Source organism: Dendropsophus ebraccatus, chromosome 7 (genome assembly GCF_027789765.1).
Source record: "Dendropsophus ebraccatus isolate aDenEbr1 chromosome 7, aDenEbr1.pat, whole genome shotgun sequence".
Classification (NCBI taxonomy): Eukaryota; Metazoa; Chordata; class Amphibia; order Anura; family Hylidae; genus Dendropsophus; species Dendropsophus ebraccatus.
The window spans coordinates 109272635-109289922 of record NC_091460.1 but is presented as its reverse complement, the minus strand read 5'-3'; the positions used below and the strand labels follow the sequence as shown (position 1 = coordinate 109289922).

The 17288-nt window shown below is 42.1% G+C and overlaps 1 protein-coding gene across 1 annotated transcript in view; it reads left to right on the top strand.

Annotated features, from left to right (window-relative positions):
• LOC138796957 (uncharacterized) overlaps nt 1-13990 on the top strand; it is a 124114-nt gene extending 110124 nt beyond the window's left edge. The window contains exons 6-9 of the mRNA XM_069976715.1: nt 3030-3173; nt 8163-8296; nt 9537-9707; nt 12647-13990. Of these exons, the coding sequence (XP_069832816.1) occupies nt 3030-3173; nt 8163-8296; nt 9537-9707; nt 12647-12775 (578 nt within the window). The 3' untranslated portion in view covers nt 12776-13990. The remainder of the gene's footprint in view (nt 1-3029; nt 3174-8162; nt 8297-9536; nt 9708-12646) is intronic.
• The last annotated feature ends 3298 nt before the right edge of the window (nt 13991-17288 follow it).

Here is a 17288-nt window from a genome sequence, read left to right as displayed (position 1 = left end):
CCTCACTACTACACCCCTTATCCACTATACCTCACTACTACACCCCTTATCCACTATACCTCACTACTACACCCCTTATGATGTTGGTCATTTCCAGCATCTTGTACTCAGTATAATGGGGTCACCCAGCTTTCCCAGCATCTAATACTCAGTATGATGGAGGTCACCCAACAAAGCAGCTATGGTTCTCTTATCTTGCATAACCCCTTTAAATTTTACATGGCCTTATATGTGAAAAGTAGAAAGCCTTTTACACTGCTCTCAGTCCCTGTTCTCTATGAGTAATGTAGTTAAATATTTCCTTTATTATTTGGAAAGCAGTGTCTTCTGCTGAGGTTCCCTATGGGTAACTTAATCGGTTGGGGGCCCACTCAGACTTGCTCGCCCCCCTAGACTGAACCCCTAGCTACGCCCCTGCACTGACTGTAGTGTGTACTGACTGCATCCTGTGGTCCTCACCACTTCTAATTGCAGCTACCCCCCCCCCCCATCTTACTTCTCACCTGCCTTCTCTCCCTTCTCACCTGCTGTCACCCCTATTCTCTACCAACCCAGTTTCCCCATTTCCTGCCCCCAAATCAGTAGTAGATCCATGTCATCAGCCGCTCAGCTGCGATTGGCTGAGCATAACTGTGCTCAGCCAATCACGGCTGAGCACAGTTATGATGCGGCGGAGGGGGGACGGCGGAAGGGATTCGGCCGAGCGTCCGAAGATGACGTTTGGCACAAAATGGCGGACGGCCCTTGACACGTCAAATTCGAATTGAAGGTATAAAGAGGAAGCATATCACATATGTGATGTAAATAGAGATGAGCGAACCGGGTTCGGGTTCGAGACCATCCGAACCCGAACGATCGGCATTTGATTAGCGGTGGCTGCTGAAGTTGGATAAAGCTCTAAGGTTGTCTGGAAAACATGGATACAGCCAATGACTATATCCATGTTTTCCACATAGCCTTAGGGCTTTATCCAACTTCAGCAGCCACCGATAATCAAATGCCCAACGTTCGGGTTCGGATAGACTGGAGCATGCTCGAGGTTCGCTCATCTCTAGATGTGAACCTTCCTTTATCACACATATGATACCCACTGCATTGTGACACTGCTAATTAGCTTGGTGCTAGAAAGAATGAAAGCTCCACCAGTAGTATCCGCATGGAAAGGAGGAACAAGAAGCTCCTGGCACCCAATACAAAATCTGTATTAGGACACAATTAGGTAAAATTACTGTGACCACTCCCTACATTTGACACTGCCAGTAAATAACTCACAAAGAAAGTCACATGTGCTTAGCTGGTTTGGTGGGTATATAAGGTCCTTTCCTCTGCTGTGCTCCATGCTCGACCTGGGGCTGCTTGTATCTTCCAACGTCTTCATCCAACTTCTGCTATGATGAAACCTCTGGACATTAGGGTGCACAGGCAGCCAATTGGTCTGGATTTATAGAGGCAGCTTATCTTCACCTGATACTGCCATCTGCCAATCCAGAGCCACCTGCAGCTATTTAAACGAACTCCAGCAGTCCCTCTCTGCCTGAGCATTTTTGGAGTTTAGCATTCCAAGCAAAGGTGTCTGCTGTTACCGCTGTATTCCTGTGGATTATAGGGAATCTAACAGAAGGTTGAAAGACTCTAACCTGCTGTTATGTTCCCATAGTGCAAAAGATGTAGGCAGTTTACCTATCTTTATTCTCAGTGCCGTTTTTTGTTAAATCTTAATTAAGCAGTTTATTGCACTACCGTCCTTGGTGCACTGATCTTCACCGCCCACTCGTTGCCTTCTTCATGAATAGTCATCTGCAATGTGGAATCTGGCAAATTCACTTTAACTGCAAGTTGATAGCACTCTGTACCTTAGATGTCACTGCCACCTGGTGGCCCAAAAATTAAACTTTTGAAAACATTTTGTGCAACTGTGATACTCTGCGCTAGGGAATGATAGATTCTCCACATTATGTGTGTATGTGTGTGTGTGCAGGGCCGTATTTACCACTAGGCACCCGTGGTCTGGTGCCTAGGGCAGCACCTTTCAGGGGGGCAGCACCAGGGAGCAGGGGGAAGGAAACAATTTTTTTTTCCTTAGTCTCCCACTTCCCATTTATACTTGCCTGTAAATCTGGTGTCTTTTCGAGGGGGAGGTGGGTTGTGGTGGTATTGGTCAGGTCTGGTGTGGCAGTGTTATCTCAGATTTGTAATTTACTACTATTGAAAAATTTCCAGTCTTCCAGGACTTATTACCTGCTGTATGCTCTGCAGAAAGTGGTGTATTCTTTCCAGTGCACTCTGCTGCCACCTCTGTCCATTTCAGGAACTGTCCAGAGCAGTAGCAAATCCCCAAAGAAAATCTGTACTGCTCTGGACAGTTCCTGACATGGACAGAGGTGGCAGCAGAGAGCACTTTGTCAGACTGGAAATAATACACCACTTCCTGCAGGGCCACCAGCAGCTTAAAAGTACTGTAAGGCGGATGCCTTTTCTATTTAAAAAGATGTCCTTATTTGCCGCAATGTAATAGACTTCAATGCAATACATTGAAGTCAATGTAATGACAGACGTCCAATGCACACAGTGTATAAAATGAGGGACGTTGTCTGCAGGGAATATGGTCTTTATGATCATCAACATTGTACTGCCTGTGAATTCCTTCACATAACAGTATACTAGGATTTGGATTAGTAAATTGAGTATACAGCGCCGCACACTCTATTGTGTGAACTGACAGGTTTTCTGCGGCCGCTATTCATTGAATTCAACTGACATGTGTATACACTCCGGCCGGGATTCCATAGAGGACAACACAGTGTAAGTTCAGTATTAATCACGGCCGTTGTTTAAATGTCCGTGATTAATACTGAACTTACGTTGTGGGAACATAGCCTCTAACTATATAACATCCGTTTCCAGTAGTTACTAATGTAAAGATTTTAATACAAACTGATTATGTGTTTTCACCCAAAAAGTATACATTTTCTACAATAATTGTAATTCAGAAGGAAACATTCTTAATATTTCCTTGACCTTTTTCTTAGGGTTGTTCCAAACATTAACCTCAAGTGAATTGACTAAGGATTCCCTGAAACTCCTGCTATCCAATCTATATCCAAATGAGGAATCTAAAGTTATAGATGATTTATGTCAACTTTTACTTTTGGAAATTGACAAAAAGAATAAAGGTAAGAGTAGTTTTAAGAGATCTTCTCCCTGGCGTATACCTGCCGTATCCCCCGCTCACCTGATGGGTGGGCAGGGGGCGTGGCAGGGTGGGGAGGAGGCGTGGCAGGGTGGAGAGGAGGGGTTTACCTCCTTTTGCGTCTGATTTATGCCCGCTTACAAGCGTGAAACATGATACAAATCTACACCTGCTGGAAGCTACACCTGCACAGAACCTGTGCCGGACAGAAAAAAGGGAGCTGATTTATTTAACCTCTTAAGGACATATGACGTACCCCTACGTCATATGTCCTCACTTGCACTTCAAAGCGGGGCCGCGCGGCGGCCCTGCTTTGAAGTGCCGCGATCCCGGGTGCCGCGAGTAGCCCGGGACCGCTGCTATTAGCGGGCACGGTCTGATCGCCGTGCCCGCTAATTAGCTAATCGGAGGCAGCTGTCAAAGTTGACAGCTGCCTACGATTACCGGAGGCAACGTTTCCCTGGTGTCTAGTGGGGGAGATCGCTCCTCCGGGACCTTGTCCCGGAGGAGCGATCTCCGTTACTGATGCCGGCCGGGGACGCGTCCAAGATGGCGCCGTCCTCGGCTCGGCACTCGTTCGTTTTCGGCTGCAGCAGCCGAAAGCAAACGAGTGCCGATCTCATGGATCTCTGCAGCATATCTATACTGCAGAGATCTCAATGAGAGATCACAGTGTATATACTAGAAGTCCCCCAGGGGGGCTTCTAGTATATGTGTAAAAAAAAAAAAAAAGTGTTGTTAATAGTAAAAAGCCCCCTCCCCTAATAAAAGTCTGAATCACCCCCCTTTTCCCAGGTTTTAAATAAAAGTAAACAAATAAATAAATAAATAAACATGTTTGCTATCGCCGCGTGCGTAATCGCCCGAACTATTAATTAATCACATTCCTGATCTCGTACGGTAAACGGCGTCAGCGCAAAAAAATCCCAAAGTGCAAAATTGCGCATTTTTGGTCGCATCAAATCCCGGAAAAATGTAATATAAAGCGATCAAAAAGTCGTATATGCGCAATCAAGGTACCGATAGAAAGATCACATCATGGCGCAAAAAATGACACCTCGCACAGCCCCATAGACCAAAGGATAAAAGCGCTATAAGCCTGGGAATGGAGCGATTTTAAGGAACGTATATTGGTTAACAACGGTTTGAATTTTTTACAGGCCATCAGATACAATATAAGTTATACATGTTATATATCGTTTTAATCGTAACAACTTGAGGAACATGCATAACAAGTCAGTTTTACCCCAGGGCGAATGGCGTAAAAACACATTTCCCCCAAATAAAAGAAATGCGTTTTTTTTTTTCAATTTCACCACACTTTGAATTTTTTTCTGGTTTCGCAGTGTACTTTATGCAAAAATTCAGCCTGTAATTGCAAAGTACAATTAGTGACGCAAAAAATAAGGGGTCATGTGGGTTTCTAGGTGGAAAAATGCAAGTGCTATGACCTTTTAAACACAAGGAGGAAAAACCGAAAACGTAAAAACGAAAATGGGCCATGTCCTTAAAGGGTTAAAGTGTCACTGTCATTAAAATAAATTTTGCAAAAATCAATAGTCCAGGTGATTTTAAGAAACTTTGTAATTGGGTTTATTAGAGGAAAAATTAATTTTTATCATGAAAAAGCAGTTTGAAGCTCTCCTCCTGTCTTCATTATTCTCCTATGGAAAGAGGAAAATGAGACACCAAAACAGGACAACAAAAAGTTAATTTAAAGCTACATCACCGGGCTCTCTCCTCTGATGTCACCACTGACCTATCTGACCTCTGAATAGCACTCTGAATAGCTCCCCCCCCTTGAGTAATCCATTGTTCTCTGCTGCCAACATTTCTCCTCTGTCTCTCCTCCCCCCTCCCCTCTCCATAGCACAGACAGGATCCATCTAATTGAGATTTCCTGATTCTGAGCAATGGATGACAGAAAGGAGAGGAGGGGGGAAACCTGGGAAAAGTCTTTTTAAATGCAGATAATGGCATATTTGCCTAATAAACCCAATTACAAAGTTTCTTAAAATCGATTGATTGATTTCTATTTATTTCTGCAAAAAAAATTTTTTACGACAGTGACACTTTAAGACAGATGTAATCGTCTTCATAAATGTCCCCCAGTGTGTTTTGGTCTCCTATATTTACTAAGGCTAGTTTCAGACTAGCATAATAAGAACGCATTTTGGGTATGTGTTATAGGCACAAGTTCCTCTGTGACTGTGGGTCTAATGAACCAAGCAGAAAACATCATAGATCACAACTGGAGTCATGAGACTTGAGGCTGTAATATGGTTAAATAAATGCAGCTGTATTACAGTTGTGTTAAATTAGCCTTAAAAGGGTTATCTGGAGAATATTATTAGGTTTAAAAGTGCCAGGAAAAATAATAAAACAACCTGTACTCACCTGCCACTGATTCCCCCCACACACACACCTCTTCACTGTGCCAATCCCCGTTGTCAGTCACTCTTTTTTCCAACACATAGTGAATATGCTAAAAAGGGGGCCTGTGGAACCTCAGTTACGAGTCTCAAAACACGGGAATAGCCAGATATGCCTTCAGGGAAGGAAAACCTGTTGCCAAGGGGTGCCTCCCAGTGAGAAGATCACCAAACCACCCTCATACGTAGCCCCTTAAGGCCCACTCGGTTGCAAGTATTGGGACACAAATAGGGAAATACCTGAGTCGCCACTTTTGCGGTAAAGTCTAACTCCGTTGCGAGTATTGCGACATGACAAGAGTTTCCAAAGCCAGGCATCCATCCACAGACAGTTGATTTGTGGTATTTGCCCCTCGTCAGAGTGAAGCCGGATTCTATCTAACGGGGGCAATTAAAAGTAGACCAACTGCCAGGTACCTGCCCTGTCTTGTAGTATCTGCCCACTACTGGCTCGATCTACTTATACTTTGCACAGTAAACACAGTGGGGGAGATTTATCAAACATTGTGTAAAGTGAAACTGGCTCAGTTGCCCCTAGCAACCAATCAGATTCCACCTTTCATTCCACACAGACTCTTTGGAAAATGAAAGGTGGAAGCTGATTGGTTGCTAGGGGCAACTGAGCCAGTTTCACTTTACACCATGTTACATAAATCTCCCCTAGTATCTATCTATCTATTCAGCTACATAGATAGATTAGAGAGTGTGATGAAACAACAGTGTCCCCTTTCCTCTTTAGTACTCAGGAGAGGCAGTTGTTTCCCCCCACTCTTGGCCAGGTGATCACTGTGTTATGTCAGTGGTGGGCGGGTTACAGATGAGGAGTTACAGCTTGCCTGGCAACAGAAGAGACAGAGATCATGTGACCCCTGTCTCAGAAGGGAGGGGGAGGACAGAAGAGTGGAGAGAGTGGAGCAGGCTAATTAGAGATGAGCGAACCTCGAGCATGCTTGAGTCAATCCGAACCCGAACTTTCGGCATTTGATTAGCGGTGGCTGCTGAACTTGGATAAAGCCCTAGGGCTATGTGGAAATAATGGATATAGTCATTGGCTGTATCCATGTTTTCCAGACAACCTTAGAGCTTTATCCAAGTTCAGCAGCCCCCGCTAATCAAATACCGAACGTTCGGGTTCGGATTGACTCGATCCCGAACCCGGTTCGCTCATCTCTAGTGCTAATTGAACAGAGTTAAATCTAGCTTAAATGGAGTTCCCCTCAAGGTTATTCCTCAACGTCCTCTTTGCTGCTTGTAAAGTTAGCCACAGACATGTGCAGTTGGGATTTCTCTTCCTTCACCATAGTTTAATAACTGTCTCTACTTACATAAGAAAATAGCAGCACTACCAAGCATGTGTCCTGTTTGGTCAGTGGTTAAAGTGGACTTAATTTTGTTCTCCATATATATGGTCCTTTTTACCTGTCATTATTATGATGACCCCATAGGAAAAAAATGAGACACCAGGTAGCCTCTTGCAAGGAGTAGCCTCTTGCAAGATGTGATAACCACATTTCCATAAGCAGTGGATTATCACATAGAGCACATAGGACTTTTAAGACACCATAGGTCAGACTAATGCTCATTAATGTAATAATACCAACTTAATCCATTTAGAAACCACTTTAATATACTTGTCAAAACCATCACCAGCAGTTTCTACCAATCTAATTTATATCTATAGTCTGTTGACCTTAGCATAAATCATACTGCGTTCCTGGCAGCTCATTGTCATGTTCCCAGAAGAGGAACATGGTGTTAAAGGCAGCAAGTCTACAGCGGGTGACCTGCCATAGAGATATGATTCAGATTTATTTCCTCTTTGACCTCTTTTAGATAAAATTCCTGCATACTGTTTATGACATTCATAGTGACTGTTATCTTATGAAAGCTAAAATTCTGCTTCTAAGACTAGGTTCATATTTATGTTGGAGGCTCCATTAGCAGCGCTATTGTATCTGATAAAATCTCTGGCAAAATATGAGACACCTTGACAGAAAGGGAGGACAAGTGACAGTGACTGTCCAGAGCAGGAGAGGTTTTGTATGGGGATTCCCATAGAAAACCTCTCCTGCTCTGGAGAGATCCTGTCTTGGCCAGAGATGTCAGCAGAGAGCACTGTGTCTGAATGAAAATAAAACAACACTTCCTGCAGGACATACAGCAGCTAATAAGTACTTCTATTTTTAATAGAAGTAAATTACAAATCTATATAATTTTCTGACACCAGTTGATTTTAAAGAAAAAGATTTCCACTGGACAACCCCTTTAAGTCTATTTTAGGTTATGTTCCCACTACATATAAACAACGGCTGTTATTTTAAATGAAAAATTGCATTGAAGTCTATGGACAATGGCCAGAAATAAATGACATGAACATTATTTTGATAGCTGTAGTCAAAAAATGGCCATTGTTCAATTAATTGCGTGAAACAATGGTCGTTGTTTGAACATTGCATTATGAAAAGAACGGCCTTAAAATGTTTTGTATATATTTAACTTACTTACTTTTATTTTATTTACTTGACTTTATTTTAATCAAGGAGTCATTGATGAAGATCAGTTTGTTTCCTGGGTTCATACTATGCCTCATGAGAAAGTTACATCAGTATTACACTTCCAAATAATACCCAAAGAGGTAACATCTGAACCGGAAAAGGAGTTGTCTTCAGTTCCAGTAAGAACAATTATGTAATTATGTGTGCGATTCAAATGTGGCTCAATGTCAGTGACAGCGTCCCTAAAGTGCAGTGTTAATGGATTGCAGTGAATTTTACTAAGTATATATAGGACGTTCTACCCAATCAAAATTTCCCTAATGGTCACAACCTTCAACAACTAATCTGTGTCCTGATTTTGTATCGCATGTGACCATCAAACTACAAAACGTATTGATTACAACTGATTGTGGAAAAGTCATATGTCTAAAGTTTAACGCTGATGCATATCATAGGTTAATATTCCTGTAAGAACAGATTCCCACGTCCATAAAATATGGTCCATAAGCTGGCTGTATATCATGGACTGAACCCTTAACCTCTAACGGGACTCTCTGCATAATAGCCCTCAAACAGCTGCAGCTGTATGCTACTGAACTGACATGGCTGTGTCAGTGCAATAGCAAAGTGTTCAACTGCTATGGAGCTCTCTGCATCATCATAAATTCAGTCTGTGATATACGAGACAAACACAATAAGGAATAGTCTGGCGGATAAAGGTCACACTGGAGATAGAACAGTACAGAAACAGAAAGCAAAAACAGAGGTAAGAAGGACAGGTAAAGAGGTCAGAATACCAAGCAATACAATACAAAATACCAGCTCTAGCTACAAGTGGACTTCTAATAGGATGCCAGAGTCCTGGTCCAGGGCGTGATTGGACAGGCCCTCTGACATCCAGACCACACAGAACACAGACTGACAGGGAAGGGAGCTTAGTGGAGAAGGCAATTGTCCATCACTACTCAATCTAAATCACCTGCAGCCAGGCTAGAATTAACAGAAGAAACCTGACGGGTGTGGTAAATAACTGTCAATCACCAAAAGCAAGTGCTGGAATAAGACAGAGTTCAGACTGGTAGAAAACATGCACACTGAACTACACAGAAACAAGGCTTCTATATCAACAAAGAATTGGATTCTTTACTGAAAGGGCAGTGAAACTATTGAACTGTCTATTAGAAGACGTTGATAGAGAGAATTCAGAATTCAAAAAGGGGCATTGATGCCTTATAAGTTATAATTACTAGAGTATTGTGAATAGGTCTTTTATCCAGGGATTAATACAAATTAGCTCCGTGGCAAAATAGACAGAACTGGATGTGTTTTTTAGTTTTACAACTATGTTACTATGTTATAATCCACAATGATCTGTGAAAAACATCAACTCTTCTTCTCCTTGTCTATTTCACTTGTTAGACCAATATTGATTTGGAAGATAAGCTGAGAATTAGTGATGCCCAGCTTCAGCAGGTGGCATCATTAATTGAGAAAAGAAAAAGAGACTGGAGGCTTTTAGCAAATAATTTGGGATTCTTGGAAAAAGACTGCATGTTCTTTGAGGAGAATCATTCAGAGATAAGAGACAAAGTAAGTTAAACTACAGGTACTATATACAAATTATATAGATAATGAATTTTTGAAATGAACAAATTTACCTCTTTCATCCAAAACATAAAGTATAATTGTTTAACGGACTTTTCATTTCTCCCTTTGCAGCTTTTTATAGAAATACTTCAGCGATTTTTTTCAAATCAGCTGGTGTCAGAAAGTTATATAGACTTGTAATTTACTTTTATTTACAAATCTCAAGCCTTTCAATACTTATCAGCTGTTGTAAGTCCTGCAGGAAGTGGTGTATCATATTCAGTCTGACACAGTGGTCTCTGCTGTCACCTCTGTCCATGATAGGAACTGTCCAGAGCAGGAGGCAGTGGCGTAGCTACCATAGAGGCAGGGTAGACAGCTGCTATGGGGCCCGTGCAGCAGGGGGGCACGGGGGAGAAGGTAAGAGCTGTCCTATGTCCTTCTCCTTAACCCCTTATGTACTTCAGTGTGTAAGTGACCCAGTTTACTTACATGCTGCAACACAAAAAAGGGTTAACAAGCAGAAGACAAAGAGATCTCAGCTTCACTGCAGTGATAACCCCTGACCTCTTTTTTGTTGGCTCCTGGTTCACATTCGTCCACACTGCTTCCTAGTTCCTTAATGCATCGTCCTCACAGGAACTCAGCCAATGACTGTCCACAGCAGTACCCTGCCTTTTTCTGTGGGATGATAAGTAGCAAAAGTAATCCAAATAGCAGGTGTAGGGGATCAGAGGAGGTGAGTATGATGATCAACCTGCTTCTCTTCAAAGTGTTTTCACTGTTTATTCAGTTAGTGTTGTAATGTCCATAAGTAGCAATTAAGCTCGTTCTGGTTCGTCCAAAGCTGAGCGTGCAGCATTTGATTACTGGTCGTTGAAGAAGTTGGATGGAGCCCTAGAAAGTCCTTTGAAAATGGCCTATGGATGTATTCATGTGTGGTGTAGCCCTATGGATGACCGGTCACTTGCCAGATGGTATTGTGTGACGCCACTACTGTAGTGGTTGGTCGGAAAATACCTCAGCCAGATGGTTGATTTTCGTGAAGCCAGTGCCAGTGGGGCACACAGGTGTGGAGGCAAACCTGCTTTGAGGTTAAAGTGGCTGGCTATTTCTTTTCCCCTGTGGTTGGTTACCTGCCGGGCTGTGAGGGGGTCCCTTGAGTACTTATCACAGTGGTCCGGACTGGAGCTGTGACCCACCCGGACTATCAGTACCGCCACCCACAGAAAGGGGAGATGCCAAGGATGGAGTAGTGACTGCGTGGGTGCCTTCACACCTACCGTGTCGCAGCAGAAAATCTGCTGCGGATCCGCAGCAGATTTAACTAGATGAATGAACACAGCATTAAAAACGCACTGTCAAATCCGCTGCGGATCCGCAGCAGATTTGTAAGTGCGGATTTGATGCTGTGTTCATTCATTTAGTGAAATCTGCTGCGATACGGAAGGTGTGAAGGCACCCTTACTGTAAGAATGCTTTGTACAATAGCTGATCATAGACTGTAGACGTGACAAAACACAATCTGCACTAAGAGCCTTTGAAGTAGAAGAGCTTAGCTGATATGGCTGTGTGCTGAGAAGTAGAGTGAGCTGAGAACAGTAGAGAGGAGTTTGTGGAAGTGTGCTCTGTCGGAACTTTAGAAGAAGAAGAAGTAGAATACTGAAAAATACTTGAAAATAGAAGTATACTTGTGCCCGTGTTTCAACCTTTGTTGTTGTGATACCACCTGTTGCCCTACAGTGTCGGGTGTCAGAACTTGTTAACTGAGTTGAGCAAGGTGGCTAAGTTTACCTGGTTACACCTGCGAGATGGAGTACATAGGTTTGTAGCAACTTTGCTCTATCCGGATCAGTTCCTCTTGTTTTAGGATACTGTCCTGCACTTTTAGAAGTGTTCACGGCATGGGTTGGGGTGTTCTCTGACTTGACCTCTCTCAGGTTGTTTAGCACTGCATAGTTGGACCAAAGATAGCGTCTAAAAGAAAAGTCTCTCTGCCTCCCATATGCGTCTGTCCACTACCACACTCCTAGACTGTACTGGACACTGACTGGAGGGGGGACCTGGCAAAGCCAGGGCCCAGCTGGACTACAGCAGGGACCGTCTTGTCTTGCGTCCTCTCTCTCCACAAAGACCTGGGTAAGACTCACTAAGTGTGGGCGTACACTTCCTCTCCCCATGTAACAACTTCCTACAAGAGGTGTAATGTCCCCTGTGAGTTGTGGAGAAGAAAGTGTAAAGAGGAGGAGAATAGAGATAGGTGAAGAAGAGAAGAGAGCTCTTATTGATGCGCAGATCATAGACAAACAATAACCCCTTGTTCACAACAGCTGTGCAATATACAAGTACATATACAGATAAAAGCGACATCTAGTGGTAAAAATTAAGAATCACTTCATTACCACGTTTACTTGTAGTACAGGCTTTTGCAAGGTGTGTATAAACTAATAACACCAGTGGTGAGACACCACACATGTTTTCCAGACAGCCTTAGGGCTGCATCCAACTTCTTTAACCACCGGTAATCAAATGCTGCATGCTTGGGTTTGGACAACTTAAGCATGTTTAAGGTTCGCTCATCACACATGCGTAGTTGTTTCTGTCCCCTTCTTGGCGCCTCTATACATGTTTTAACAAGAAAAGCAAACCCATAATCTGCCTTTCTAATAGATTATTCAGTCTCTGGATCATTGAGCATACAGCAATATAATACGATGTTTTATTATGTATTTAATACCCCTCTAAACATTATGAATGAACAAAATTGTAACTAATACCTATTCTTTAAACGTCTTACCATCAGCAATGAACAAACAAGATATCAAATTACTATTTTACATCAGAGACATCATTTTATTTGCAGTAGACCAAACAAATGTGTAATGTTTCAAAATGTTTTAAGCAAAGAATCTCATTTGGAACATTTTTTCTTTTTTTTCTAGATTCTAGACATGCTGCAGGTGTGGAGGAATGCCCTTGGCAAGCAGGCACAGGCACAGACTCTACAGAAAGCGCTGAAAAAAACCAATAATGCTGACATTGCCAATGAGATATTTAATCTTAATTTTTAAACCACCGTGATTATGTCTAATAGTTGGGTTGCAATGCTATGTAACTCCTGCCAACATGCCAAAGAAACACATAGGAATTGTTCTCTTTTGGTAAAAGGCTTTTCCAAGAATAAACTGATCGGAAGGTTTCCCATTGCTGGGACCTCCAGCATTAAGCCCAAATCTGTTGGTGGAACACTGTAGCGTAACACTGGTGGAAAACTGTAGTGGTAATTAGAACCATCACTTAGGGTTCTCTTAAGGCCCTATAACACGAAACAATTATTGGCCGTAATTGTCTCATGTTATAGAAGACAACAATCAGCCGACATAAACGATGTCGGCTGATCGTTGTCTGTCATTGTCTTTCAACATGTTGAAAAATTTGCTGCCGTCGCTCCGTGGAACAGTCTTCTATGGGCTGCCTGGAAGATCTAGCGATCGCTCAGGCTGACAGCGCTTGTTTGCTCCTCTCCGTTGCCCCATGTAATAGGGGCTTTAGCCTGATGTGCGTCCAAGGCTAGGGTCACACTGCAGTTTTGTTCTTTGTTTAAAGTATCGGTTTTATGGGGGGGGGGGGTAAAAATAAATGCTGTTATATGCTATCCATCATGATCCGTTTCCTATTGACATAATTTACATAATTAAAAAAAAATCTGAATTGATGTTTGTTTATTTGTTTTTGTTTTTCGCTGTACACAAAATTATGGTTGACCATGTTTTTCTGTACGTTAAAATTAAACATTCAAAAACTGATATAGTGAATTGGAAGCAAAAATGCAGTGTCAACCTAGCCTAAAAAAAATCCTCTTGCTAACAAAAATTCAAATAACCTAATTTTCCTATTTTTCAAATTAACAATGTAAAAAATAAAAAACTCAATTATTATGTTATTAATCTTGTAAAAAATACCAAATGCCAGAATTGCATTTTTTTGTGGTCACATCACATCTGAGAAAATCTATATCTACAAAAGAATAAAACCAATAACAGATGACAAAATATGAGCCCCCAAAGAAGTCCCTGGGATAATATTCACAGGGCAATATTAAAGGGGTACTCGACATTGGCATTTCTATTATTGTAATTTATCTGTGACTATTGAAAAAATTGATGAGTACAACATAAATTGTGAACTATCTAACAAGACGAGATGACTTATGGTGCTTGTCTAGGATTAGAAATAAACAGCCCAACACAGTTCATGGACAAGTGTGGCGCTGTATGTGGTAAAGATGCAGTATTGTATTGCAATGGTATAGTATACCATAAATTATTACATAACATTATTTATAATACTATGTATTTCCAAATGTTTAATATGTTTAGTTAAAGACTGTAAATGTATTTTTTACAAATATTCAATATTCAAATGACAAAGTCATTTAAATGTAATGTACTGAAGCCTTTACCCACAGCAGGGACTGGTTCCACATGTGTGCCACTATGGTAAGCATAGTGCAGGTGTGAGTCTTAGATACCAGGCTTGGCAACTGGGAGTGAGGATTTGTATTGTGCTGCAGGACTTAAAGGGTTGGCTGGCATTAGGTTATGTTTAATATATTGTAGCTGTTATGTAGCAAATAATAATCAGCCAATGCTTACCTGTCCAGGCTCCCCCAGTGTCCTGTGGTGTTGCTAGTGTCTCTGACTTCTGAGATAAACTTGTCTTGGGAATGACAGCCCATTCAGCCAATCACTGACTGAGACGGGAAAGCACCGTGGCCAGTGATTTGCTAAGTGGGCTGTCACTCCCGAGATTAGTTTGTCAGCACCACAGGACATAAGAGGAGTTTGGACAGGTAAGCATAGACTCTTTACTGTTTTCTACATAAAAGCAGTATATTAAAAGTTGTCCAGCGCTAGATAACCCCTTTGCGTTCACACATACAGGATCTGCAGCAGATTTGATGGTGCAGATTTGAAGTTGCAGATTCAAAGCAAATCTGGGCCATCAAATCTGCTGCAGATCCTGTAGGTGTGAACGCACTCTTAAGCAGCTCAGCCATGCCATCTGGACACTTCTGCCTATCTGAAAAAAGGTGCTTTTAAAAGTCATAACTTCACCATCTCCTGTGGCACTGCTATATAATGCATATATAATTTCATGTGTGAATGGGTGTTTGCTGCTAAATTGGTAAAAATCAGCTTGATAGACTTTTTTCAGACCACTTGCGCTGGTAATAGCCCGCAGGTGCTGCATGCTGCATTTGCATTTTTGTCACTTTTCTTTTGTTTACATAATGAGAATCTGTCTGGTCTGCAAAGTGATCAGTATCAACTGGAGTGTTATATAATTAATATATATAATTAATATACACTACCGTTCAAAAGTTTGGGGTCACATTGAAATGTCCTTATTTTTGAAGGAAAAGCACTGTACTTTTCAATGAAGATAACTTTAAACTAGTCCTAACTTTAAACAAATACACTCTATACATTGCTAATGTGGTAAATGACTATTCTAGCTGCAAATGTCTGGTTTTTGGTGCAATATCTACATAGGTGTATAGAGGCCCATTTCCAGCAACTATCACTCTAGTGTTCTAATGGTACAATGTGTTTGCTTATTGGCTCAGAAGGCTAATTGATGATTAGAAAACCCTTGTGCAATCATGTTCACACATCTGAAAACAGTCTAGCTCGTTACAGAAGCTACAAAACTGACCTTCCTTTGAGCAGATTGTGTTTCTGGAGCATCACATTTGTGGGGTCAATTAAACGCTCAAAATGGCCAGAAAAAGAAAAGTTTCATCTGAAACTCGACAGTCTATTCTTGTTCTTAGAAATGAAGGCTATTCCATGTGAGAAATGGCTAAGAAATTGAAGATTTCCTACAACGGTGTGTACTATTCCTTTCAGAGGACAGCACAAACAGGCTCTAACCAGAGTAGAAAAAGAAGTGGGAGGCCGCGTTGCACAACTAAGCAAGAAGATAAGCACATTAGAGTCTCTAGTTTGAGAAACAGATGCCTCACAGGTCCCCAACTGGCATCTTCATTAAATAGTACCCGCAAAACACCAGTGTCAACATCTACAGTGAAGAGGCGGCTGCAGGATTTTGGGCTTCAGGGCAGAGTGGCAAAGAAAAAGTCATATCTGAGACTGGCCAATAAAAGAAAAAGATTAAGATGGGCAAAAGAACACAGACATTGGACAGAGGAAGACTGGAAAAAAGTGTTGTGGACGGATGAATCCAAGTTTGAGGTGTTTGGATCACAAAGAAGAACGTTTGTGATACGCAGAACAAATGAAAAGATGCTGGAAGAATGCCTGACGCCATCTGTTAAGCATGGTGGAGGTAATGTGATGGTCTGGGGTTGCTTTGGTGCTGGTAAGGTGGGAGATTTGTACAGGGTAAAAGGGATTCTGAATAAGGAAGGCTATCACTCAATTTTGCAACGCCATGCCATACCCAGTGGACAGCGCTTGATTGGAGCCAATTTCATCCCACAACAGGACAATGACCCTAAACACACCTCCAAATTGTGCAAGAACTATTTACAGCAGAAGCAGCAGCTGCTATTCTATCGGTAATGGAGTGGCCAGCGCAGTCACCAGATCTGAACCCCATTGAGCTGTTGTGGGAGCAGCTTGACCGTATGGTACGCCAGAAGTGCCCATCCAACCAATCCAACTTGTGGGAGCTGCTTCTAGAAGCGTGGGGTGCAATTTCTCCAGCTTACCTCAACAGATTAATAGCGAGAATGCCAAAGGTGTGCAATGCTGTAATTGCTGCAAAAGGTGGATTCTTTGACGAAAGCAAAGTTTGATGTAAAAACAATGTTATTTCAAATACAAATCATTATTTCTAACCTTGTCAATGTCTTGACTCTATTTTCTATTCATTTCACAACGTATGGTGGTGAAGAAGTGTGACTTTTCATGGAAAACACAAAATTGTTTGGGTGACCCCAAACTTTTGAACGGCAGTGTATATAATAAAGACTATTGGTAAATCTATCAAGACCAATCTAAAAATCACACAAGTTTATAAAACACATGCTTTTTTTTAATCCGTCTTCTCTGCGGTTCTCAAACTCAACTGTGGAACTTATTGATTTTTGGCCACCGATCTTTTACACAAAAAAAGTAGGACCTGCACTTATACAGTACATTTTTACGGCACAGAGGCTCCGATAGAAGCCAATAGGTCAGTTTTCCATCACAGTACCAAGCTGGGATACTACAGTACATCTCCCAGCATGCATTGCACCTCAGGGGCAACTGTCTTATTCAGGCTCGGATTGGCCCACAGGGGGCAGGGGAATCTCCTGGTGGGCCCCTAAACAGCAGGGGGGCCTTCCTGTCTAGCAGCTCCAGTATGACATATAATCCCCCAAGACTACTGCACATGCCTTTCACCCGGTGACTTACTGCCTCTATCTAGTAACCTTGGGATTTATCATATTATATAGAGGCAGGAAGTGACTGGGGTGACAAGCAGCAGCATGCAGTGTGTGCAGCCACATACTCAGCTGATGGATTGCTTGCTCAGCCAGTCAATGACTACAGCCATCTCCATACCCAGTCA